The following is a 27767-nucleotide window of genomic DNA, read 5'->3' as shown; positions in this document are numbered from 1 at the left end:
CTTCCTAGGTAACGATAAGTTTAACTGGTGCTCTTGACCTTCGATAACTTTTGTTATTTCAATCCACAAGGAAACTAAGTTCCTGTAGTTGGCTGTATACCATATAATAAAAAATTTTCCAATAAAATCCTTTATAAAAAGGTATATAAAAACCCAGTCGGGCTATGTTAAAAAGACAAAACGTTTTCGGAATAAGTATTCCATCATCAGTGTCAATATATTACATGAATGTAGCCACTAAAATTTAGTGGCTACATTCATGTAATATATTGACACTGATGATGGAATACTTATTCCGAAAACGTTTTGTCTTTTTAACATAGCCCGACTGGGTTTTTATATACCTTTTTATAAAGGATTTTATTGGAAAATTTTTTGTTATTTCCTTCTTTCCTAAGTGTTTCTATCTTGATGTTGGAATGTACTTCTTCGTGTTTATTCTGATAAATTGTTGTGCATTTGGTATAAGAACACCCCTTGGTATATAGGTAAATAGACTATATACTTTTGACATTGTCCTGGATCATATGGACTATATTATCATTTTTTTTTTGTCAGAAAGCAATGCATTACCGACACAAAATTCAGATTTTCCATTGTTTTGAAAAATACGAAAATACGTTCACCAGTGCAGTGGAACTTTTATTTTGACAAGTGACGTTGGAAGTTTCATACTTCCTATGTATTTGTTATTACTTGCACTTTTATGTCAGATTGTTACTTGGAAAAATTGAAAAACTTTCTTGTTCAGGTTCGTAGATTTGGTAATTTATTAGGAATAAAAATAAAAAGCAGTTCAAAAATACAACATTTTATTAAATAAAACTCGTCATTCAAAAAGACAATTTGGTACAGTGATATGTGAAAAAATTGAATGGAAAAACTCACATCAAAATGACAACACTCACCAAAACTGTCAATATTCTGAACAAACCTGAGAATTCAACAAAAAACATATCGTTTGTTACTATACATTTACACACCGCAACAAAAACACCATATTTGTAGATCGTTGATGGTTGTCATTTTAACAGATTTATGTTGAAAACTTGGGAAAATGTAAGTATTCCAAGAGAGTTATGCTAAAACCAATTTGAAATTAAGAAAGTATTTTAAATTGCGCCTGTGCGGTCTTACAGAGTTGATTTTTTGGTTTGTATTTCAAAGCAAAAATTACGGAAATCTTTATAATTAATCTTAATGGTTGATCGAAAATTTTAACGTTTTGCTTAGTACAACTTTTCCAGAGTTTTTTTGAAGAAATAGACGGATTTACAATATTTCTATGTTTTTAAAATATCATTCTCCACACAATATAATGCATTTAAGTCATTATATTTCATATGTAAAATTAAACAGAACAATCATAGCATTCTTTTAAACACAGAAATTATCATTTTTATGACCGTTTGTACAGTCGGTACATCGAAAAGAGACTGTCAGTTCATCAAATATATAAAAAAAAAAAGATAGTCAGAGACCAGCTCTAATCTCTTTGTTGCAATTCGTGACATTACATTCTTGTTCACATTGTCAATTTTATTGTATTATTGGTTTTGCCTTTCGAACTTTTTATTAACCAATCATTTATTTGTTTCAAATTTTATCATAAATATATTTTACCAATAATTTACAACAATAACCATTCATGGACCTAATATTTAATAGCATTACTTTTGTTTAATCAAGATATGACAAATTTGACAGATGTCATTAATGTTATCATAACCTTTATTTGAATGTGTGTTAAAATTGAAGTGTATACATTAACATATAATATAAGATTATATTATATATATATATATATATATATATATATATATATATATATATATATATATATATATATTTATATTATATCTTGTATTATATGTCTATGTGTGTATATGCAAATATTGTTTAAATCTCAAAAAACTCTTTTTAATAGTTACACCATTAATAGTGAACTTGCTACAAATTTTTAGCTCTTTACTATAAAAACCTCTTGGATGCAAAACTTAAAATTTTCTGTCTCCTTTGGAACGTTTAAAATCGTAAGATGATTCAAATATGGATGACGGGGTTCACCTGGTATGTGTAATGGACGTGTTTGAATTGATCTATCCAAATGCCTAGAAATTGTAGTTACAATTTTTAAGGCAGAGGTGACACTCATAACTAGAGTCCGGATTTTCAGCCATTATGCTTTTTGTAAATATTAAAATGCAAATAGTAAATAACTAATGCTTTAATTGCTTGTTTTAATGCATTTTTTCTATGTTTAAGTTACTTTTTACGCTTATTTATAGGTTTTTTGTCATTTGAAATAAAAATTAAATTGTAATATCTATTCATAACCAAAATAAAAAAGCACCTGTCGCAGGTGTAATACAGAAAGCTTTTATACTTGGGAAAGTAATTTTGCTCTAAAAGAATTCACACTGTCAGTTGATCATCGCGCGAACCTAATCTTTACTTACAGGTTAGTTGAACGGGTTAGCTGATCGATTCGTTTGATAAATGCCTGTGAATCCCCAATCTAAAATTAAAATAATTCTTAGGCAGTAAATTGTCTGCTGATGTAGCGTCAACTGTTTTATAGTGATGTACTACATACTTTAATTTTCGTTTTTGTTTTAAAATGCCGAAGAGAAAGCCCTTAGTGGATGAGTTAATTAAATACTATGAAGAATTGAAGTATTAGGGTGGAAAATTGTTTTTCAGAGCCTGTGTAAACACGGTAATTGTTATTATTTTTTAAAATTTAAAGCATACCAAAAAAAAACATTATTTATTTTAATAATTAAGTTTAAGAAATTGAAGTTTAAAAATTGGTTAAGAGTAGGTTCGATTACTTCAAATTACTTCGAATCGATTACGTTCGATTACAGAGTAGGTACACTGGAAATATAGTCACTATATTTGGTTTACAGTGGATAAAACGACGGATACTTGTGGAAGATATGTTGCAAATTTAATGATCGCAGTTCTTAATGAAGAAATGTCAGCTAAAGGATATTTAATATACTCAAAGGAGCTGGACAGCAGAAACAGTAACACAATATTCAGATTTTTAAATGAAGCAATAACAAGCTTTTACTTTCCAGAGCCAGAATCCAAGGCAGCGTATATGGTCACAACAGCTTCAAATTTAAAAGTGTTTTACCTAAATTTAATCCATTGTACTTGCTTGAACTATAAGGCAACAATTTCCCCTTTTTCCTCGTTTTGATAAAAATATTAATAATAGAAAAAAAAGTTTTTGTTAAGGCGCCTTACCGGTACACATCTACAAGGAATGAGTACCTAACACCCATTAGCACTTTACCTGTTTTGAAAAGGTGGGGCACTTAGTTGGATGATGCAATATAATGCAGAGCAAGGCAATTAAAAATTAACAAATGGTCTTGGATCTAAAGGCACAAGAAACAATTTGACTTATTTAAAGATTAATTTTAGTTTTGTGAGTGACCTATAAAGTACCTCGAGAAACAAGTAATGACATTATGCGACTCCATTTAAATAATTAACAATTTCGAAGAGGCCATTCATAGTATTCCTGGAATAACGATCAAAATGTATAAAAAGAACTGACAAAAAAAGATACAATGTTTAAGAATAAACGTTTTCAAAAATTAAAAAAATTATTTGGTATTGGCAGGAAATACTGATACGGACTTACAATTGACTCCTGACATGATTGTAAAATTTAAATATGCGCACTTAATCAGTGTTAATGTAGAATGGAGTTTTTCAGCACATAAAATCATTTTAAATGATGGAAGACAAAATCTTGCAATGAAACAGTTAAACTTTATTTTGTCTAACTTTATTCTATCATATGATTTTGTTTTTGGTAAGAAAAAATTAAGTTTTTTAAGTTTGTTTACAATTATTATGCCCTTTTATGCATATCTCATGCTTTTTAATCCGGACTCTACTCAGTAGCATACTCCAATAAGTGACCTACTCCCGACAATGCTTTGATGTCCAATCGGTAGTGGATAAAATTAGGTGAAACATATTTACTTGTGATTTTAAAAGAAAAAAATTGGAGATAAAGCTTTCCAGTGACCTGCATATCTATTGGATATCTAAAACTATTCAGTTATATCGTGTGTTGATTCTCGTGAAATAGACGCCAGACAGAAAAATTAAAGTAATAGCATACATTGCAAATAGTGCCAGTGTTTATTCTGAAAATTAAGTTACTGTTACATGATTCCAATGAATTCAAGTTATTTCCTTAAAAATATAGGGATACTGTAAAGGCAACTATTAAAGTGTTACATTTGGTTTTATTTTTAATAACTCAAGTGACTTCCAACTCTAAAGGAGCAGTGGTCTTAGTATGTCTCAATAAACAAGCGTATGTAACTAACAGTTTATTAATTAAATCTTTATAACGTACATTATTTTGTTTCCCTAAAAACCTAACCTAAAACTTTTTTAAAGTCTTCAATATTTTTCAAAATCAAAACTACATGTGTATATTTTTAGAGCCTTTTGCATTTGCCACTAAATTTTTTGTCTGTATAGGAAAACATTTTGGTTTTTGCACTAAAAATTCGTCCGATTAACTTCTTTGTCAAGTTTATATATAAATTATGTCACTGATTAAAGCAAAAAATCTTCGTACTTTATTTTCGAATTTTTTCTGTTGAGCGCAATTTTTCATTTGAAATACTTTGTCGATAGAATCAGACCAGGCGCGCTGATTGAATCAATTTAAATCTATCCATTACATAAATACTTCGCACTGTAAGCCTGTAAGTTGACCGATCTGTTTTCTGACAAATGGCAGATGTCACGTGAATGGTTACCATACATTACATAATTTGAATCATTGACAAAATAACAGAAATCATCAAGACTAAATATGGAACATAAATGTTGTGTTTAATTACTTATTTCCTTAAACATATCCTAAATGTTTGCTCACTACATTCACAGTTAACACAATTTGTCAAAATAGCGATATCACAACTGGATTTTTGCATAGCAGCTTGATGTTGTATCACAGATCAAAGTTAAAATAACTCACTGCAACAAAATGGTTTAATATAGAAGCTGTTATAATATTCCAATTTTTTTCATTTACTTGATGACATGAGTTAACTGTACTTGTGATGATCAAAAATAAAGAAATTTTAAGTCATAAGTCACTCTTTTTTGGCCAGCTCATAAGCTCACCGACACAGTATTTAGATGAAATTATTTTGGTATAAAATAATAAATTGTAGTTATATTGTATTTCCAATCTGTCATTTATTTCCTTTAAATGGACTGTTTTATTTTAATTCAACACACCACAAAAGCTGCTGGACATTATGACTGTTTGTGGTTATTATCCGACAAGCAAATACTGACATGTGAAAAATACTTTTGCTTTCATAGATATAGAAAAAATAGGGAATAGGGCAGTTATATTATCAAGTAGAAGATACCGTTGCTCTCAATGTTCTAAGTTTGGCAGTGTCGTCCAATATTTAAATATTTTCTCTTCTTATCATGAGATTATGATCTTAGCATGACTGATTAAAACAATTTTCAAATTAAAAAAAGGATGGAACATTAAAAGATAAAACTTTAGGACCCAATAACTATAAATTATTTTTAATGTTTCAAATTTAAGTTATAAGTCTCATCCTGCCAGCTGTTAATGAGTATCTAAATACAATTTGATCAGTTTGGAATGCACTTAATTTGTAAATATTTATACCAACTAAATTTTTGATACCGAAACACATCACCCGCAATCAATCATGTTTTTTCGTTCCTCTCTGTATCTCCCCATCTCCTGAAAGTTCCTTTTATATTTATTCGCATATATAGTGTCAGATTTATTCGCATATATGTTAGCTTGTCTAACTGTTTATATCAATAAAAGAAAGCATTTGATTAAGTGTAATAAAATAGATGTCATTAATTTCTGTTAACCAAACAACATAAATGTTTATGGTGTCCTAAAAATTTTATTGAAGACATGAAAAAGCTTGTAATGGATAGATTTCTTACATAATAAACTTATTACAAGGCTGGAATCTGTTAACAATATTCAGCACAGCTACATTTGAAAAATACATGAAAAATTACATTTTACAATATCCAAAACTAAAAAAGTATATTTTCGGTAATTCTAGAGTTCACCTATCACCGACCGCTTACCTGCAATACCGACTCCTCAAGAGGCTTTGCCTATGTTTGCACGATAAAATAAACTGCTCAAAAAACTAATTTTAACCTGAATCCTTTAAACATTCCCATCAGTCAAAAATGGGCAAAAACTCAGTCAACAAGAACAAAATTCAACTAAACATGTAAAGCAAGAGTCGAACTACAGAGTGAAGCTTTTGTGTAGCAAACAATACATTTAAAAATCTTCTCTTTATATTAAAATGTTCAAATTAAGTTTGTAAAATGATTATAAAAAAATCTATAAGTAGTTGGTAATTATGAATGTTAGCGATTGTAGATCAAATATTCCGCATTCACTCTATATCTTTTACACTAAAAAAGTAGTATATAATTTAATTTTTAATTTTATAAGCTCGTAGAAATTCTTCATAATTTATAGTTTTGTCGAGATTTATTCAGAAAGTGTACACTTCACACATAGATAATTGTTATATCAATAATTGGCAGTTAACATAGAGTAACTGCCCTATGGCACAAAGAAGATGACACAAATGACATGCAGAACTTATTACAGATGACATGGCAGCTGATTAGCAACCATCTTGAAAAAGCAACTTATGTCACAATGTACTGGCAACCGATAAGGATAATCTAGAATTAAAGTAAAATATGTAAGTAAATAATAGAGTGAGCATACATTGGAGATTTTAAGATGTTAAAGAAACATTATGTTAAATACAGCTACAAAGTGGGAATAAAAATTTTTAAAACTTAAGTGGATGTAGGATTTTAACTATTATGTTTAATATATTGTGTATTTGAAATATAAATCAGTGAACCAATTGTATCCTGTTTCCTATATATTAAAAAAAAGGTTATACACAAATATGAAATTTTGTTATACCTTTTTTCACTCACTACACTTATGTAAGCATTGGACATTTTAATTATTGTATTTGGAAAACATCGTCTTCACCCTGTATTTGCCCGTCTGCGACTAAATGGGATTCAATAAAACAAAAAAAAAAACTTCTACATTAATATTGGATTAGAATTGCAGAAGCCAGGGCGCTATACGTCCCTTACCAAAGGTAAATAATATCTATATACAGGATGTCCCACAACGTGCTTGTAAAAGGAGTGCAACATTGTTTGATACCCTGTAGAAAATTTGTGTGGATCAGGGAAAATCTGGTTTTCGGTTTCAGTTTAACTTTCTATTTTTATGTGAATAAGGGACAAGTATTTAAAAGTGGCAATACTCTATGTCTATAGGTACAGAAGATATATATCTATATTTATAACAGAAAATTTTTAATATAAAAATATGTTAGAAATTTTCTATATAAATAATAGAATTTTAAAATCTTATATTTGTAGAATATATCATTAAAAATATCTAAAATAATGATTTGTAGTGTAAATACTTTGGTCTGTTAAAAAGTATGCAGTGTCGTTTTTATATAATATCATGTAGAATATTAGAATTATCTGCTATAAGTTATGCATAGTTGATATCGATGGCAAGTAGAGTAATGAATGTTAAACGGTTTTCTTTATATCTAAGAATCTTCATCATTCTTACGCTCTTGGGCTGTAGTCGTCAAATTTAGATTCTGGTATTATTATTATATTACTAGCTCTCTGATATATTCGTATAATTTTAGTTCTTCCAGTGCTTCTTTTCTAACTCTTCATATTTGGTATAGTTGGTTGAACAGCTTTATCGACCTTTCCTTTATTTTCTTTAAAAATATACTTAATCCAGGATTTTTGTTATGTGATTATTTTCGTTAAGTACTGATACCAAGATGATTTATTATTTCATATTACTTATTATTTTAGCAGATATTTGAATAAATCGAGTAAATGGTTTAAGTAGATTATTAAGAAACCTGCACATATACAGATATAGAAAAAATGATTTAGTTCGTAAAAAGTCTTCAATGTCTTCTTTTTCTACAGCAAAATGTTTCTAAACAACTTAATATTTGGAACAATACTCATCGGAACAATATCATTATAGACTAATTAAAATCATATTTAATACAAAACATACAAATATAATACTTCAAAAAACCAAATAATAAAATTTTGTGTTTTGAAGGTTCACAATATAAAGGTCGTAGTCAGAAAGAGATATTGCAATATTTTTGTTGAATTATGTGTAAAAAAATTTAAAGCACAATTTGGTTCTAAGCGATGACCAGATTTTAGAGAACGGTCAAACTGAAACCAAATACAGTTCACAGTCCCGACATCCCTCCAGTAATATGTATATACAATCAACAAAGAAGCTAAAATGACATATATATTTATATATCTAAATTTATTAATGGAAATAAAACTAAAGACGAAATTGAGTGGCAAAATTGTAAATAAAAGTACCATATAATAATAAATCACTTAAGTCTTTTTTGTATGTTTGTGTGTTTGCACTAATAACACCCCGACCAGTTCTGATCAATGATTCTTTTTTCAGAAAAAAAATTTGTCCATATCTCATTTGATCACTCGGTATGGGCGCATGGCACACGCAAACTTCTAGTTAACGTTGCGGCGAGGTTCAGATCTTTTGTATCTTTTCACCTACAACGACGGGATTGTTGCGTCTAATTTCTTGGGCGCCCATCTCCCGGTAGTTAAAACTGCAGTCGTGTTTATCGCTGTATCGGTGGATGGCACAAAATAGTCCTCCGCAACGACATTCAAAACCTGAAACAGCAAATATATTATAAGTTAAGATGAATTCATTCCTAATCTAAGTAGAAACTTTTACTTAACAACACTGCAACATACTAGCATTACTTATTTGTGTAAACGGTCTATCTATGTACATACACTCGCGATCATAAAATCCGGGTCACCTTGAAAATCTCAGATATTTCATTTTTAACGAGCTTTATCGTAAATAATAATAACACAAATACAAACTAATGCATGTTTCTGAGAATTGTTGCGATTTCCTTTGTAACAAAGAATTCCAATAGTGCCGATTTCGCGGTAAAGTGCACACTTCCCAAAATGAACGCTACCTGTAACTCCGCTTGTTTTAAATGTCTTGTTTGTACTTCGACTTTCTGTTCAAATGCAACGGACAAACGTTTATTATTGCCACCATTAGTGTTTATTAGTGCCATTATTAGTGTTAATTTTTTGACAAAAATGCCTTTGACTGTTGTTGAAACGGCACAAATTGTTGCACTTGTGGAAGACGGTCACACTCAACGACAAGTCGCAAGAATTGTTGGCGTAAGCCTTTCTACGGTTCAACGAGTGCTTTAACGCTTTCAGGAGGCAAGTTTGCTAACCAGGCGACCTAGCTCTGGACGAAGAAGAACGACCAAGGCACTAGATGACCGTTTCCTTGTGTTTCAGACTTTACGAAACCGGACCTCAACTGCGGTTATGCATCAAAATCGTCTAGAGGAAGTACGAAATCGCAATTTTAGTGTTGCAACAGTCAGAAGAAGACTTCATTCTTCTTGACTATCTTCTCGGGTAATGGCTAGAGGACCGCCACTTCGCCGGGTGCCTCGAGTTGCACGACTAGCTTTTGCTCGACAATACGCGCATTCGGGAATTAACGATTGTAGCAAAGTGTTATTCTCAGATGAATCCCGTTTCTACCTAACTGGATCCGATGGACGTGTAAGAGTTTGGAGGAGAACTGGTGAACGATTTTCACAAGCTTGCATTGCTCCAAGAATACCATTTGGTGTAGGCTCGGTCATGGCTTGGGGAGGTATATGTTCCGACTTCCACACAGAATTACTCTTCATCGAAAATGTGTCCCTAACTGCACGAAGGTACATTACGGAGATTCTGGAAGAACATGTTATGCCCAACATGGCAGGGCTTGGAGAAAACGCCGTTTTTATGAAGGACAACGTGCGACCGCACGTTGCCAGGGTCAGTATGTAATACTTAAACGAAGTTGGAATTACGAGGGTACCCTGGCCAGCTAGGTCTCCGGACCTGAATCCCATCGAACATCTCAGGGACGATTTAAAAAAAATGTATTCAAACCCATACACCTCCTCCTAACAACGCACAGGAGCTTAAGGATCTGTTAGCGAGAGAGTGGAATAATATACCACAACATGTAATCCGGAGAAAAATTGAGAGTATGCCCGGTCGTCTGCAAGAGGTTATTAGAGCAAGATGAGGCAATACATGATATTGGTCATTGAAATTTCACTGATTTTTTACCACGTTCTGTATTTTCCATTTTTTTTCGTATGTCTGTTTTATCAACAATTTGATTTGTTTTCTGTTTTTTTCAATAAAAACAATAAAAAACCATTTTTTTTTTCTTTCAAAACAAACATTGATGACAAATAAAAAATACATTAGCCAAAAAAAAGGTTATTACTGCACCAGAGGCAAAAATATTTAAGAAACTTGAAATTTTCAAGATGACCCGGATTTTATGATCGCGAGTGTATATACAGACAATTATTCATTAGAAAAAAAGTACCAAAATATTCGGAGATTGGTAGAATATTTATTAAAAATATGTCGTAGACAAGACAAGAAATACATCTTTTCTTATAATAATTAGTGAATCAAAATGTATCAATGTTATCTACTATATGAAATTGGAATTGTCACAAGAAAATAGTTTCAGAACCATATTAATATGTGTCAAGGATAGGGATCACGGGTCTTTGACAGACCAAATTCAGGTAAAGTTTGGAACCACGATTGTGTTAAACATCTATTAACAGTTTCATCGCAAGTGGTTCATTTAATTTCTATCTTTGAGTTGACAATAGGGGTTGCCAGCGTTATTATTTTTCAGTGTTTTTACGAATTGTGATGGTAAATAACCGTTTACACAGGACAGTATTACTGCCACTGGCGCAGACAAGACAGTCGATTGTCATATGTAAACCTCTACTTTCCTTTAAAAATCGCTGGCACGACATTCGTTTCATTGGCTGTCGTGACAATTATCATAACAGCATTCTAGACAGTTTAGATCGACTAGATGTCGGAAACTAAACAATTTCTTGGGCAGTAACATCTCATTTAGCATTATTATAGGTTTTGGTTGACAAGAGAGATAATATTTGAAACAATACCCAATGTCGTCGAAAAATAATATCTGCTTAGAAATATTTAGATAAATATTATTGGACCATTGTTCTACGAGAAAAATTTAATTCAGAAAAGTTTTTGAACTTGCTACAAAAAGAAATTTTACCGAGACTTACAGAAGTAGCTCCAGATAAAAAATAAATTTCAAATGGATTGGTGCCCTGAGCACAACAGCCGAGAGGTTAAGAAATTCGTTAAAAACACTTTTTATGAATATTTGCTTGGACCTAACTGCGACATTAAGCGGCCTCCGAAATCGGGAAATTTAGCTCCACACGACTGTTTTATTTGGGGGCATCTAAAATCCAAAATTTATTCTGGCCACAAATTTACGAATATCGAGACATGAAAAATGCGAATGAGTCATTTCGTGGGCAGCATGCTGTTACTTACTTTTCACTTAACGCCATTTTAAAAATCTTTGGATAGACAGTAAGAGAACACAATTCTTCTAATTTTGTCATAACAATCGACTCTTTCGTCTGCGCCAGTGACAGTAATATACCGTCCTGTGTAAACACCGGGTAAAGGTAGATTTCACCTTAAATTAATTTAAACAGGGTTTTAAATGTTAATTTATTTAGAAAACGTATTGTTTTACATGATAAGCTCAAAAATAATTTAGAGTTTTTTTTTAAATGCGCGTGTACTTTGAAGCTAAGATCATGTTGAGAGCTCTTACAGTTACACAACTCTTCTTCGGAATATATATACACTTAAATGCAAAACAATCGACTCAAAAGCGAGATTTGAGATTACACCTCCTATTTTAATGTAAGAATTATGAAAATAAAAATATGTAATGTGTAAACAATAACTTTATTATTGAACCTACAAATGTCTCGTAAATATTCATCACTGGAACGAACGCAAGAGAGACATTATGAACATAGAAATCATCAATTACAAAATTAATTTCTTTATTTTTCAGTATTTGGTATTATCCTCCCTACTCCTAATTACACTTTCCAGGCGATTTCACATAAATCAGATGACTTTTCTAATAAATTCTTGACGCATTGCTTCTCATTCATCATTAAGCGCAGTTCTCGATTTCATTATGCTCCCTGGTGCATGATTTATGTCTTGGACCCTTTATTTAAGCTCATCCCAAATATGCTCTATTGGATTTAAGTCCGGGCTCAACACAGACCAATTTATTATAGGTATACCGATCTCAGTCAGATAGGTGGTGGTGACTCGTGCGGTATGGCATCGTGCATTAAAATAAAGGCATCACCAATAAATCCCGCGTATGGAACTACACGTTTCTCCAAAATGTCTCAGATGTAACGATCCGCCGTTAAACCCCTTCCACATCCTCCACCAAGCACTAAAACCATCTAGGTTTTCCCATCCATGGGAATGTCTGCCCAAAATATACAAGAACCGCCTCCATGATACAGTTTCGCGTATACAATATTGAACAAATCGCTCTTCTGGCCTTCTATAGACTCGACGCTTCTTGTAGTTGTCATGTAGGCAGATCCTACTTTTGTCGAAGAATAATATCTGACTCCATTGATAGTCGTCCAATCCAAATGTTCGTGAGCAAATTCAGACCTCACACCTCTCTAAGCTCTTCTCTGAGATTAGCACCAGTCAAATATCGATTTCTCAGGAATTTCGATACAAGAAATCGATCATCTTCCTCCGTTGTTATTTGTTTACGGCCTCCTCCTTGTCGACGGACAAAATCACCAGTATCTTGGTACCGACAATACACTCGAGACACAGCCGATTGGCTTAAATTTAGTTAATTTGCCACGGCCCTCTGGCTCAGGCATTCTCTCAATAATGCTGCTTGAGCTGCTTTGACGGATGTGGTATCCATTTGTAATGCACTTGCGAATTTCGTAATAAGGACTGATGTATTAGTGGGTTGCTATGGAAATTGATGCTTTCGATGTTAACTGAAACAAGTCAGTGCGTATCGGTTACAATGAGTCAAATTCTGACCCCTCTCTCTACCTGTTGCAATCTTTATTTTTAATATACCATCTGATTTACCCAAAAACAAAACTTTTTTGAAACTCAATAACAAGATTAATGATTGTATACTAAATATTTTAAAATTTACACGTTTTCGATTGAAACAGGAGACATACTTTCGTAAAATAATTTTGGGTCGATTATTTTGCACTCAAGTATATATATATATATATATATATATATATATATATATATATATATATATATATATATTTATATATAGCTGGACACATTGAAGGGAATAGGTAGAAAGAGGAAGTCATGTCTGCGAAATATTCGAGACTGGACAAACATAACTGTAGACGAATTATTCCACATTGCAAAAGACAGAGAAACTGTTAGAAATTTGGTCGCCAACCTCCGTTAATGGAGACGGCATAGGAAGAAGAAGATATTATTTATAAATTTGTGCAACAGCTGCAGAGAGAATGTACTATGGCGACAAAAACACATTTCCTTGGAGAAAGGTATTAGGCAAGGAGACACCATCTATCCTAAACTATACACCGCTTATTACAGAGTGCTATGAAAAACAATAATTGGGAAAATATTTAAGTCAACATAAATTGGGAGTTTCTGAAAAACTTGAGGTTTGCAGACGACATAGTCCTTATTGCACACCGGCTAGATCATGCCTGCCAACTTATTCAACATCTTCAGAGCTCTTGTACACGAGTTGACTCTAAAATTAACTTTTCCAAAACACAATACGTGACCAACCTTGTACTGGCCAAAACATTTGAAATAATGGAATGCAAATGGAACAAGTGTATACCTATACGTATCTGGGCCACGAGATTAAATTATGAAGAGACAATCAAACAACAGAGTTAAACAGGAAAATATGACAAGATGAGCAGCTTACGGAAACTGAGTGAAGTCTTTACATCAAATATGTACTTGAAAAGGAAAGTCTTTCATCAATGTGTACTCCCAGTTCTGACATCAGGAGCAGAAACATCGACCCTTATCAGAAAAGTAATCAATAAGATTCAAGTGGCACAGAGAGTAATAGGGAGGTCAATGTTGAATATATCCCTCAGAGACAGAGATTTAAAACAAATAGGATAAAAACTGGTGTTACAGCATTGACGCATGTTCTCAGATGCATTTGTGCACAACAATCAGACATACACACATCATCATATTGGTACCAGGTATGTTTGAAAATTTTAAAGATATTTCCGAATGTTATCGACAGTCTAGTGTTACACTTTAACCCATTAACTATTATTTCATTTAGCATACATCGTTAGTAAAGTTATGTACTATTTAATTTTCTGTGACATGTATTTTTTTTACATATGTATTTTTTGACATGGTATATTCCATATCTTTTAAATAAGTCACATCATCAACACATTATATTTATTTACTGTTAAGTAATTGAATGTTAGAACACCTACATTATGTTACAGGAAAAGGGAGATTTGCATAAGACAGAATTTTAACAACCGTAAAAAAATTATTGTAGTTTACCCTGTCTATCTAGAAGCAGTGGACGTCTGACGTCTACTACGTCTGAAGTTCAAAATGAAATCTTACCTGTTAGGCCGACCTTCTTGCGACAAGTGGCACATCGATTCTTCTTTTTCTTCACGTCCTTATCGCCGTCCTTGTCTTCGCTACCGGTGCCGGCGTCCGTTTCGCCAGAGGAGGTGGTGGCAGCCGCAGCAGCTTCGGCGGCAATTGTTTCAGCGGCGGAGGCGTTGCCCGCGGCAGCTGAAGCTGCGTTCGAACATTCTTCAGAGGCCTGAGAACAATTACGGTAGATAATTTAGTAGTAGTTCAAATCATTACTGACAAATTGAGCAGCGTCGTAAAGTAAAATATGATGATTTGGTATTTTCTTAAAATGTTTTGTCTCCTCAGCTCTCATAATCTTCCGCACACAGGGCCAAATGATTCAACCACCAGATATACAATCAGGATATGATTATACCGGTTACAACCGTTGATAGTAAATCAACCCCTAGCGTATTTGTTTACATCATAGGAGACAATGTACATATATTCATTAATATTATTAAAATAATGTCAGTTCTTGCAATTATACAAGAATATCATAAATGTTGGGAGTGCACATAGATTAGTTAATACAGGAATAAAAAATGCTCTGTTTATTTTCTCTCCCTCTCTCAGAAATCTAGAAAACTAATTAGTTCATTAAAAAAGAAAAATATGAAAAAATAAAATGTGTGGAAAAGTTTTAAGAGAACTGGAAGGTAAATACTATAATACCTCCAATAAATAATTGAATTGAATTGAATTTAGGAAAGTTAAAAAGTAATACCTACAACTGATGCTTATTACAGAAATGAGAATGCTTACATTTTTTTAGCTTGGACCGTCGGTCATACTGCCAACGTGTAATTTTTTTCTATGTAAATATGACGATGAAGGTCCTTGAAGTTCCATAACAAACTCTCCTGAGAATGCTTAGATGGATGAGTGAATTTACAAAACAAGATAAAATTAAAGCTGAATATATATGGCAAAATCAGTATGGCAAGGGTCAGGGGCAAAATGAGAATGCATTGGTTGTTTGTTAGAGTATATTCAAAGTCAAAATGAGAATCACTCAATACAAATAATCGCATTAAGTAGTAGTGCTTATCGGTATAAGCAATCCCCCACTTACTGACCCACAGCTTAGGATGGAAGAGTCTTGTCCTAAAAATGAAAAATCATTTCTAAAGGCGGACAAACCAGAAATGGTCAACAGATATGTATAAGACAACAAGAAACCAATGCATTAAAGGCTTAAGAGTATCCCTAGTTAATCATCATGACTAACAAAAACACAACCATACACTCTACTGTTCATGAAACTCAGAAAATAAGATCCGACAGAGGAGGTAAATCAGGCTGAGAGGACACGACACAACCACCGAACATGTGTCTGAAACTGTTTACCTCGAGCTTATCTTGAAATTTAATCAAGTATAGTAAATTTCACTCCATACTAAAACATAATTATACTCATGATTAAACCAGAGAACGATATTGAAACTTTCTATGAAGACATAGACAATATTTTGAAAATCCATTAAACCGCAGGATGTTACAATTATAATGGGATATTTTAATGCAAACGTTGGGGAAGAAAAATTAGAAGAATGTATAGGATTCAGTCTGGGAAACAGAAATGAAAGGGGTAATAGGCTTATCGAATTTTGCCAAAACAATAATTTTTTTTTACAGCAAATACAATACTTTTAAACTGCCAAAGAGAAGATTAGACACACGGAAATCACCAGTAGACCAAGAAGAGAGAATTGTAAGAAATCAAATATAATTTATCAGTTAGACAAAGATACATGAATGCAATTACATTATCGAAAACAGTAGTGACCAAGATTAGACTCAAAATGAAAATAATACAACGAAGAACAACAGATGTACACATCGATACAAGTAAATTAAGGAACATAAGACAACGCCTTACAGATGAAATCAATAATCGACTAATGAATGCTAAAGAACGAATTCTGCAAAAAACTGAAACAAATACAAAATGGTTATTAATAAAGACAGAAATAGATAAAAGCAAAAAGAAATTCCGACACCAACCAGACACAAAAAGAAATAATGGATGATGGAGGAAATTTTAGATTTAGTGGAAGGAAGACGTCAACATAAAAAAAGATAATCAGATGTACAAGAAAGTGAATAAACAAATAAAAAAACAAAATTAAGTAAGCTAAAGAAGAATGGTTAAAAGAACAAGACGAAGAAATAGGACAATACCAGAAAAAAACGTGACAGTTTTAACGAGCAAAAAAAATTAATCAATTAATTCACAGCAATAGAAAAAGAAAACTAGGAATACTGAGAGATACAAATGGGAAACTAATTGTTGAATAATAAAGAACAACTAAAGAGATGGAAAAGAATACATCAATGAGTTGATCAAAAACAATAGAATAGAACAGAACCGATGGAAGTAAAATAAGAACATTAAAAGAGGAAATTAAAATGGCATTAAAAAACAGCAAAAATGGCAAAGCAATGGGTCCACATCAAATCCCAGTAGAAAGCTTAAAATGCATAAATGATGAAACCTTGGACATTATACTAGACTTGTTTAACACAATATACAAAACAGGATATATACCAAAACAATGGTTACTCTTCACCTTTTGCGCAATCCCTAAAAATACAAACGCTAAAGACTGCAGTAAATACAGAACAATATCATTAATAAGTCATGTTCTCAAATAATTCTTGAAAATAATACATGGTTGTATAAATAAGAAACTGGAAGAAGGAATAGATAATAGCCAGGTTGGATTCAGAAACGGACTAGGACCCAGAGAGAAGTTATTTGCTTTTAATGTGATAGCTCAAAGATGTATGGATATGAATGTAGATGTGCGTGTTTGTTATGTTGATGTTGGAAAAAGCATTTGACAAAGTAAGACATGAACAATTAGTCGAAATTCTAAAGACAAAAACATAGACAAAAAAGACTTAAGAATAATAACAGACCTTTACTGGAATCAAAGAGCACAAATTGTAATAGATAACGAACCCAGTACAGAAATTGAAATCAGGAGAGAAGTTAGGCATGGATGTATTATGTCTCCATTACTATTTAATGTAAATAGTGAATCCATTTTTGAAGGAGCATTACTATCTGAAAGTGAAGGAATAATAATTAACGGAAAGACTATTCACCGTGATTATGGCAAGCTCTGATGAACAACTCCAACTACTACTAAACAAGACAATAAGTTACTGTGAGAATAATGGACTAAAAATGAATATTAAAAAGACTAAATATATGATAATAACAAAGAAAATAAATATACAAACGAACATACATTTGGGAGATGTACCGATAGAAAGGGTTGAAAAATACAAATAGCTGGGAAACTGAATTTCAGAAAATAATAATCAAACAACAGATATAATTCAGGACAGAAATAGCAAGAAATGCGTTTGTAATAATGAAAACAATTATCTGCAACAAAGACCTTAAATTAAAATTGAGAGTAAGAACGCTGAGATGTTAAGTATTTTCGATACTACAATATGGACTTGAAAGCTGGATACTGAAGCAAGAACACATACAGCCGGAAAAATGAAAGATTACCCATGAAGGATCATATAAATCACTTATTTTATATTTGCTGTCTTTTTCTATAAATAACAAATGTTTGTTATAGAAAAAGACGGCAAATACAAAATAAGTGATTGATATGATCGTTTATGGGTAATCTTTCATTTTTCCGACTGTAAATAATATAGTCATTTGAAATATGGTGTTACAGAAGGATGCTTAGAATAGCATGGATACAGAAGAAAATGAACACAGAAGTAATGCAAGAAATGGGCAAAGAATCCGAAATATTAAATACAATAAAAATAAAAACGTTACAATATCTAGGACACGTAATGGGGGGAGAGTGATACGAAATGCCAAGATTGATAATATAGGGAAAGATAAGAGGAGGAAACAGTACTGGAAGAAAAGGAGAGTGTCATGGTTGAAAAATTTAAGGGACTGGTTTAGATGCAGTTCAGCAGAACTCTTCAGAGCAGCGGTAGATAGAGTAAAGATAGTGATGACATCTAACCAAGAAGTGGGATACTTATACGAGACTTGTATGTCAAAGGAATTCTAATTAGTTATAAAGGCAACGGGAAAATGTTCATAAACGATAAAAATGATTAGGTGTAGCAATGCTACAATGTATAAAGTTCTAACTTTAAAATATCGGCAACATTCCCAAACTAAATTCATATGCATGATATATTCCTACTAAACTTAAGTTTATCGAAATATTTCTTTAAACACGTCTATTTTTTGCAATTGCGATAAATACATTCCCACACAAAAGTTTTCATACCTCAGAACATATCTTTCCACCTTTCACTTTCACTCGTCTCACACACAACTCCCATATTGAATTCCACCCTTCCCTCGTTTCAATTTCATTGAAAACTAACCTCTTGACTCGGTATTTCGCTTTCCAAACAATTTCCATTAGTTGCGAGAGGTGAGAAAAACAATGGATCTTCGTCGGTTATAGGAGCTTGGGGAATTACTGGGTCTGAACCATCATTGGAAGGCAATGCGTGGCGAGTTTCGTTTTCGCTCTCTGGAATGCTTTTTTTGGATGAAGATGGAGACGGGGATGGAGATGAATGATTGGATGATGACATCTGACTATGAATTTTGACTACTGATATGACGGGCATAAAGTGACGTTTTTGAGGTTGATAGTCAATATAGCGAACACAAATTATAGAATAAACGTCACAATTACGGTGTTTTATGACGTTGTATCAATTTTATCTTGTTTAATAATCAAATACAGTATGTCAAAATCTTGATTTGTACTCAAAAACTTTTTAAGACATCAGGCAGTCTTCTTTTTTTAAATTAGTTGGTTTGAAGTTGTGTTTTCATTGTAGTTACGAAGTTCAGAAACTTTTAGAAACATACAAAAAAGTAAATATTATGTATAAACAAAAAATATATTATGCATTAAATTTTAACTGAATATTCATACCGTTTTCAATGATCAACAATAAAAATTTAAGAGAATTGTAAATTATACTTACATCTCTGAATATTCATACCGTTTTCAATGATCAACAATAAAAATTTAAAAGAATTGTAAATTATACTTACATCTGTGGGAAGATCTGTGAGTGGTGGGGATGAAATATGACTAATGGTAGGCTGTGCTGTTGCTGTATCTCTTAAAGCGCAGAGACTTGAAGGGGTGCTAGGTAATTGTTGTTTCTTTTTTAGATTTTCCTGAAATACAAACAATAATAGGTTTTTTAATAAAAAAATTATGAGTCAAATATATTTTTCAGTGAAGCTGCATTTATGTCTCCTCAGCTCTCATAATCTTAAGCACACAGGGCCACACAATTCCACTGCTGATTAATACAATCGATGTTCAATTGTACTGGATCTCACCATCGGCAGCAGAATCAATCCCTAGCGGTATTTTTTTCATCATAGGAGATTGTAGATCGTAAAAATCTGTTTTATCATGGCAACATTTTAATTTTATGTCTTTCCTTAATCCTAAATTAAATTTAATTTACGAAATACGAAATGCGAGGGGGTAAGTTTCGTGTAACAGGTGACATTATTAGGAACACCAATCACTATAACACCTTAAAACGGTATTACAAATCAAAAATCTTACTTCCTTAGAAGAGAAAACGGGTTAAAGTAACGCAGGTTTTGTACGAATACTATTAAAGTCTTAACAAGCCATCAAGAATAATTTATTCTTTCTGTTATATATACAATAAACAATAAATAATTTATGCTTCGATATTATCTTTGTCTGATAGAGAAAAACCAGTAAAAAGGTATTGTTTTTACAAGCTCATCTGGTCATAAAAAGTTTCTTCCTCGTATCTAACCTGCTTGCAAATTCATTAGAAAAACAGGTATTAATGTTTACTCAGAAGTGGGATAGTAAGGTTTATTGTTTTTGGAACTCTTATTTAAAGGGTAATAAATCTTTTAGTTTTTTGTTTTATATTTTGCATTTTCTTACTATTGTGTTCCTAAACTATTATGCTATTCCAGATTTACCCATACTGCTCACACTCCCTCTAAGGGGAAAATTCACTCATCCCAGATACCTACGGTATCCAAAGGATTGAGCTCTGGTAGGACTCTTTCCGTGTTATTTTTTATGCTATAGTGTCGCTGCCTGGAGATCGCCTGGGCACGTCTGGAGCCAGCGCTGGACGTGACAGCATGCGGGAAGTCGGTGCCAGGGTGTTGAGGAGGCGGGCCCCTGTCATACAATCAGCTACAGCCCAACAACAAGAAGAACCACAAGTGAGCCAAACAACAACAGGAGCTCCACTCGCTGAAGGTGTTGCGCTGGAACATCAGCAGGCGCTCACTAAAGCGGGACGACAGAGGCAGCGCTTGAAATGGACTGTGTCTATAAACGAAAACATTTTGCGCTTCTATTAAAAGGTGACGAACCTCGATCGAGAAACGATCGGTTACCGACAACATCTGTATGCCGAATTTTGCAGGGAGTACCCAGAGATTCAAGTATCTGAACAACGAATAGCAGATCAATACCGGGTAATTATAAGAAATAATCTTATCCCCGAGACTAAACGCAATACCATCAGAAGCGAAGTAGAACGAGAGATTCACAACCTAGAGCTAGTTGTAGATCAAGTCCCTAATGAAATCCCTAATGAACAGACTCCTGAGCCTCTCATACAAGAAACTCAACCTGTTAATACGCAGCAGGACAACAATGAGTTGTACGATAGCCTGGTAAGTGAAATGGCACGTGTCGTACAAGAGTTTAATGAGACAAACTCTCTTAACAGACCACCGCTACCAAAAATAAACTCTTGTAAGAAACTAGGTGCGCTGTTACAAATTGTCAACACTGAAGTCCTACCCAATTATATCGTGGAAGCCCATACATTAGAAAATTTGCATATGCTGATTTACTGTGCAGCAACTATGCTTTATGCTATTATCCAGATTTAGCCATACGGCTCACACTCCCTATAAGGGGAACATTCGCTCATCACAGATACCTACGGTATCAAAAGGATTGAGCTCTGGTAGGACTCTTTCCATGTTATCGAGTCCTAGGTGACTTGGTACGTCGGTGTATTTCCCAAAAATTTTGGCACGCATCTGGACGTCGAAAGTAGCACAGCTTTCTGCATGATCTTATATAGATGTTCATTTAGACCCAGCTTTTTTATGTTTTCTAGGAGGTTCTTCGGGATGACTCCAGTGGTAGAAAGAATAATAGGTATCGTCTGGGTACTTTCCATTCTCCATTGTATCCTTATTTGTATTTCCAGATCTCTGTACTTGGCGATCTTTTCGTTATACTTAACACGCAGATTATTGTTGTTAGGTATCGCCACATCGATTAGTGTTGTTTGTCTTGTTAGTTTATTAACTAGCACGAGATCTGGTCTATTATGTGCTACAGTTTGGTCTGTGAGTACAGTGCGATCCCAGTATAGCTTGTAGTTGTCATTCTCAAGCATACTCTCAGGAACGTATTGATAATATGGGAGATGGTTTCTTTGTAGAAGTCCCAGTTTAAAAGCTATCTCTTGATGGAGGATCTTCCCTACTGAGTCATGCCGTTCCTTATATTTATGCCTTATGCTATTATTATTACTATTATTATTTTCTGTAAAGCAGTTGTAAAGCCTAATGTAAAGGGTGCTTTACGAATTAATTCTCACAATGATTTCTCTTATTTTAAAAATGCATACGCCACCACTGAACTACACTCGTCTCTCGTCTCGGGGCCCTCCAGAGACTATAATTTTGAAGCGATACCCAGACAATTTTATTGAGTTTCGACTATACTAAATAATCTGTCTAATCTTTATTCTTTCATTTCAATTTTCATTTATTTCAGTTCTATTCCCATTTACTCTTTGTATATCTCCCATTTTCATACTCCGTATATTACACTTCTGCTACTTGCATCTAGTCATATAAAATTATTTATGTTAGCAACACGACTTCCGCGTTCTGTCATCTCAGTTTCGCTTCAGACTAATGGAAGTGCCAATGTTTTTTTTTTGTATTTTTCGTCTATTTAAAGTAGGATTTTTGTTCCAAAAATCATTTATATTTTTTAAATCTCTCTTGGGGTGAGTACTAACATTTAAGTTAATAATTTCTTTATATTTATTTTAACATCATTCGGTGACTTTTTATAAATCCCTATTTTTTAACTTGTTTTTATACGCAACCCCTCTAAAAAGTCACGTTTCATTTAAATCTTAATAGGTGGCTATGGAGCTATTTTTTGTGGCATCTTAATTCAATTTACTATTTTTGTTGAGAATAAGGCACAATTTTATTTTAAAATAAGTTAAGCGAGGAGTAGGTTCAGTATGCCAGTTGAAGTTATATGGGAATCTTTTATTTAATTTAACTCTTAGTTTTTTTTTGTTTTAATTTGAATCCGTCTTTTCCCACTTTTTGGTAGGACACTCAAACCATGTTGAGCATCAGACCAAAGTAACCTGGCTGCTACCATCATGAAGAAGTACCTAAAAACTAGCTACATCCAATAAGTACCCGAAAACTGCAACTTCACCTTACACCCAGAAGTGATAAATTTGGCAGTTGTCAGAAGTATATTTTCATATTCTTGTACAGCTTTAGAGAAGATTTGCTTTCTATTAATATTTTGTTGTATATGTATAATAAATATGACTAGCTAATATAATCTTTTATTTATCGGTGCCAAACTCATTGTTCAGATTTGCATTTAAGCTAAGATGTTCCTACACCTAGTGTCGTTTTATAGTTACACGACTGATGTGTCATTTTATTGTTGAACAATTAGCACCCGACGTTAAAATAGTAACTCCACTCTTATACATCAGTTGTTAGATTGTTACAAGTCACAAGACATCATAACTCAGACATTAAAGATTACGAAGAAATATAATATAATATGAAGTTTTAGCTTGAAATCACATGTAAATATGATAACACATACCTTGTGGCTCTAGTTACAGACTTATCTCTGCGATAACTAGTAGTTACTCGATATGATCGTGATTGCATTCAAAATAAATTATTCAAAATATTAGTAATGGTATTATAAATGGAATATTTATGTATATTACCTTCTTAAAAGATTTTAGGACTCATAGATTTATATGAGTGATGCCTCATTCTCCTGAGGGCTATATCAAAATCCGTTATCGTTAAGACATTGAAATGTGTGTCCGAGAGTATTCACACGTGACGCATACATACGTGACCATACAAAACGCGACAATTGAGTTGTCTTGTAATTCAAACGCTAAGTACTCGTTAGCACGAGCAGTTTATCAACGCCCGTTAAAGAATCGCTAGATTTCTTAAGAAAGAAGAAGAAACTTTAAATATACATGAAATGGTGCCTTAAGGCACTAAGTCATCGTTTGATGAATCAGTTTTATGAGTATTGGCGAAGTGTTTGTTTTGTAAAAAGATATCCATGATTATTAATGTAATTAGAATTTATGATATTTGTAATTTCATGAGTCAAAATAAAGTTAAACCGCGTTTGGTTAATTTTTTACTTGAAAACTTAAGTTTTTTACGACTTTTTGCACCGAAAACATCAAATCTTTGAACCTGTCGAGCAAATGGTGCTCATTCGTTTTACGTTAAATCCAATGTATCAAGTCGCATTTCTTAGTTTTGTTCAAACAGGAGGTAAAAAAGCGCTGACGCTACCTTCGTTTAATGTAACGTATTCTAAAGATGTTGAGTGAAATACTTATATACTATAGCGCTTATATAATATGGCGTTTGTTGTTGCGAACATTTCCAAACCACGTTACTTCGTCCAACTATCTTTCATTGCATTCTAAGCTGTAGGAACTCATATCTTGTGCCTCTAGAGATGTAGCCAAGGTACTCAAGTTTTCTCATTATAGTAAAATATAATATCAGGTTTAACATTCAGTCTTGCCAGCATTGCCTAATTTGTGACTCTATCCGACACATCACTGTGGGAACACATCTGTAGACTCACATTTCGAAGGCCTCTATCTTTTTCAGGTGTTCCTTATTTAGTTTCAAGGTTTCCACACTGTACAGCAGCATGAGAAACACACAGCACCTAGCTATTCAGATTCTTACGAGTCATAGAAAGATATGGTGCTGTCAACAGTTTTTGGAAGCATAGCCCTATCGCGGTGTATCGCGCACAGGTATGAAAAAAATAAAACCGACTGAAACGATAAAATGTAACGATCGCACGACCATACACTACATGGAGTAGTAAACGCAGTCCCATTCGTGTTTCTTAACAAAATTAAATTAAAATAAAATAAAAATAATATACAATAAAATAAATTAAATTAAAATAAATCGAATCGTATCAAATCGAACTGAATTAAACTAAAAACCATCACCCCGTACGTAGACGATAAGAAAGCTATGCTTCCCCTCATCGGTCACCCGTTTTCTTTTTTCATTTTGACGAACGCAGCTCGTACTTGTTTCAAGGCGTGAACGAATTTCTTCTGAATGATGGTTAGTCTCGTTGACAATACTTTCAAGATATTTGTACCGAGAAATCCGCTCAGTGACCTGTCCATTAAAAACTAATTGTCCACAATGAACCTTTTTTGAAACGACCATTATTTTAGTTCTCCTGATATTGATATGTAATGTGCGTCATACTAACTATACATTTTGCTGACTTATTACCCTTACTTAAATTTTTACTAAACTTATATTTTTGAGTGTACAATTATTAGCAATTAAGTATAACCTCGAAATTTAAACATAAGAAAATCATATAATGATAAAAGTTTGAAGTTTAAACCAATTTAAGCTTTTCATTAATTTTTTATCGAACAAACTAAAAAGTTGTATAATTAAAGACAACGTACCTTGAAACATAATGAACATAGTCCGTCAGTGGCGGGGCTACCGTAAAATCCACATCCGGACCGGCACAAAGCCTGCATGGGGTTAGATTCACGCTCCATGGCGCAAGGAAATAAAGAAAAACTAAAAAAACACTCCACCAAATCTACTACTCGCTACTGATTCTGCCTATAATTCAATGGTCACAAAATCCTAAAGGTCTTAGGTCTTCAGTTCTCTGTCGAAGTTGAAGGAGTTGAACCCTGTCAGGAGGACACCATCTAAAAGAAGGGGGACCTGAAACAAATAAAATTTATTTTAGTTACGTTGTTGTTTTAAAAGTTCGGTGGTTCAAGTGGTAGAGCACTTGCCTGACATTCTAGAGGTCCAAGTTCAATACTCACTGTTGTCAGAATGTCGGTCGCACTGTTCTGTTAAAGCTTCAAGTAACGCAGAGATGTCTTCCTTACAGATAAACTTCAACAGATGATGAAAAAGCAGTATGTTGTTAAAAACAAGAAGAAACAAACAAAAGGAAAAGCTTAATCTATAAATTACTAATAAAATATTTCTTTACATTACCTCAAAGGGATTGATTTTTTATAATACTGATTTAGTTGAGAACAGGCTCATTGCCTAATAATACATTTTTCCTTATAAAAATTTAAAATTTGTTTTAGTGACACATTTTTGGCATTTTGAAATTAAGGCGATTTTTTGTCAGTTAATAATTTTTCATTTTATTTTTTGAGTACTATGTAGTCGTAAAGTAGTCAAGTCATATTTGCATATTTAATGCTACACAACACAGACAATACAAAGGCGCTGTCTACATCAAAAACGAGTATGACTCGCTATGAAGAGGTAGTAAACGAACTTAAAAATTTAGAATATTAATACTACAATTTAAACCATTTTGATCAAAAAATCCTTTAGTTAAAATTGTTTTTGTCTAAGGGGTCGGTTGAGTACCACATAACGCAAATTTTGGGGGAGCGGGTCTTGTAAAACGTTCCGTAACATTGTTTTTTTTTACTTCATTTCGGCGGAGTATAGAAAACCTGAAGATCGCTTGCAGGATCCAGTAGAACCTAATCTGGTTTGGTACATCACTCATGTCCGTGAACCGCAATATTTCTTGTAAGTGATTAAATACGTGGACGAATGCTGCTGTTGACGCTCGAGAAGTGCATTGAAATCTGTCTTTCCGGGTTTCCTGCAGCCAGCCTGCCCAATCCTTCAAATCCAAAGCAAATCGTGGTACCTATTCATGTAGATAAGAGATCATGCAAGTTTTCATCACTTCTTGTGAAGTTGTACATTGATCTGTCGCCTCGACTGAAAGGATTTCGCAGGTGCCTTATGAATTGTTTTCTCCATATTGACCTCAAGAACAGAATATGTGCAACCAGTAGGATCTATTTCACATTTCACAGTGACTTGCTGCCAAAAGAGAAATGGGATTATCTGCATTGTGCACTACAATGAAACATCATCTGAGGATTGCCAATTGGCTCGATGAAGACGAAATTGATGCAAGTGGTTTACTAATTCAGGAACCCTCTTCGTCTGCTCTCCAGTATTGAAAGAACCTGAATGGCTGAGAAATACATGGATAGAGAAGTAGCAACTCCAATAATTGAATTGTTTTTTTTACATACTTTTTCTTCCATTCTTATTAACAAAACATTTAAGAATTCCATCAGTATGACATACCCTGGAGCAGATATTGGATCTGGTCACAATCCTTTAGTCGCTGATACAAAATTCAGGCTAAAACGAATAGAGAAAAAAATCTGCAAAAGAATTTTACTATTTCAGTGTTGAAATAGTAAAATTCTGAATCGAATGAGTTGAATCTATTAGAGTAACTAATATATTCAATAGATGACGGAAGAAATACTAGACCTTATGGAACAAAGAAGGCAATACAAGGACAAGGCAGACGAATACAGAAAAAAATAAAGAGATAAAACAAAAAATACGAGCGACCAAAGCAAAGAATATGGCGGATAGATGTTCAGAAATGGAAGAAGAACGAGAAAAATATTTGAAACATGGAGTCACTATATAACTGAATTGCTCCAAGACGACAGACGGGTCAAACATACAGAGCAAGAATCAAGAAGGACCTGAAATTTTAAAATATGAATTTCTTTATGCAATAAAATCAGTGAAA

At 33.1% G+C, this 27767-nt stretch overlaps 1 protein-coding gene across 1 annotated transcript; it reads right to left on the bottom strand.

Moving 5' to 3' along the window:
* Window positions 1-795: 795 nt before the first annotated feature.
* Window positions 796-26313, bottom strand: LOC140450495 (AN1-type zinc finger protein 6-like). The gene is made up of 5 exons (XM_072544142.1): window positions 26171-26313; window positions 25612-25885; window positions 19856-19984; window positions 14758-14965; window positions 796-8832 (listed from the first exon to the last, which is right to left on the bottom strand). Exons 2-5 carry the CDS (start codon window positions 25708-25710, stop codon window positions 8684-8686), a joined length of 585 nt encoding a protein of 194 aa, XP_072400243.1. The 5' UTR covers window positions 25711-25885; window positions 26171-26313; the 3' UTR covers window positions 796-8683.
* Window positions 26314-27767: the final 1454 nt, after the last annotated feature.

The sequence above is a fragment of the Diabrotica undecimpunctata genome, chromosome 1 (genome assembly GCF_040954645.1).
Source record: "Diabrotica undecimpunctata isolate CICGRU chromosome 1, icDiaUnde3, whole genome shotgun sequence".
Classification (NCBI taxonomy): domain Eukaryota; kingdom Metazoa; phylum Arthropoda; class Insecta; order Coleoptera; family Chrysomelidae; genus Diabrotica; species Diabrotica undecimpunctata.
This window is presented reverse-complemented; position numbering and strand designations above follow the sequence as displayed.

What these genes read in the sequence shown, in the direction of transcription:
- LOC140450495 (XM_072544142.1), bottom strand. Translation starts at nt 25,710, where the DNA reads ATGGAGCGTGAATCTAACCCCATGCAGGCTTTGTGCCGGTCCGGATGT. An exon ending in TATGTTCATTATGTTTCAAG is followed by an intron (nt 19,985 to 25,611) that starts GTACGTTGTCTT and finishes TTTGTATTTCAG; the next exon opens with GAAAATCTAAAAAAGAAACA. An exon ending in CAAGAAGGTCGGCCTAACAG is followed by an intron (nt 8,833 to 14,757) that starts GTAAGATTTCAT and finishes TTGCTGTTTCAG; the next exon opens with GTTTTGAATGTCGTTGCGGA.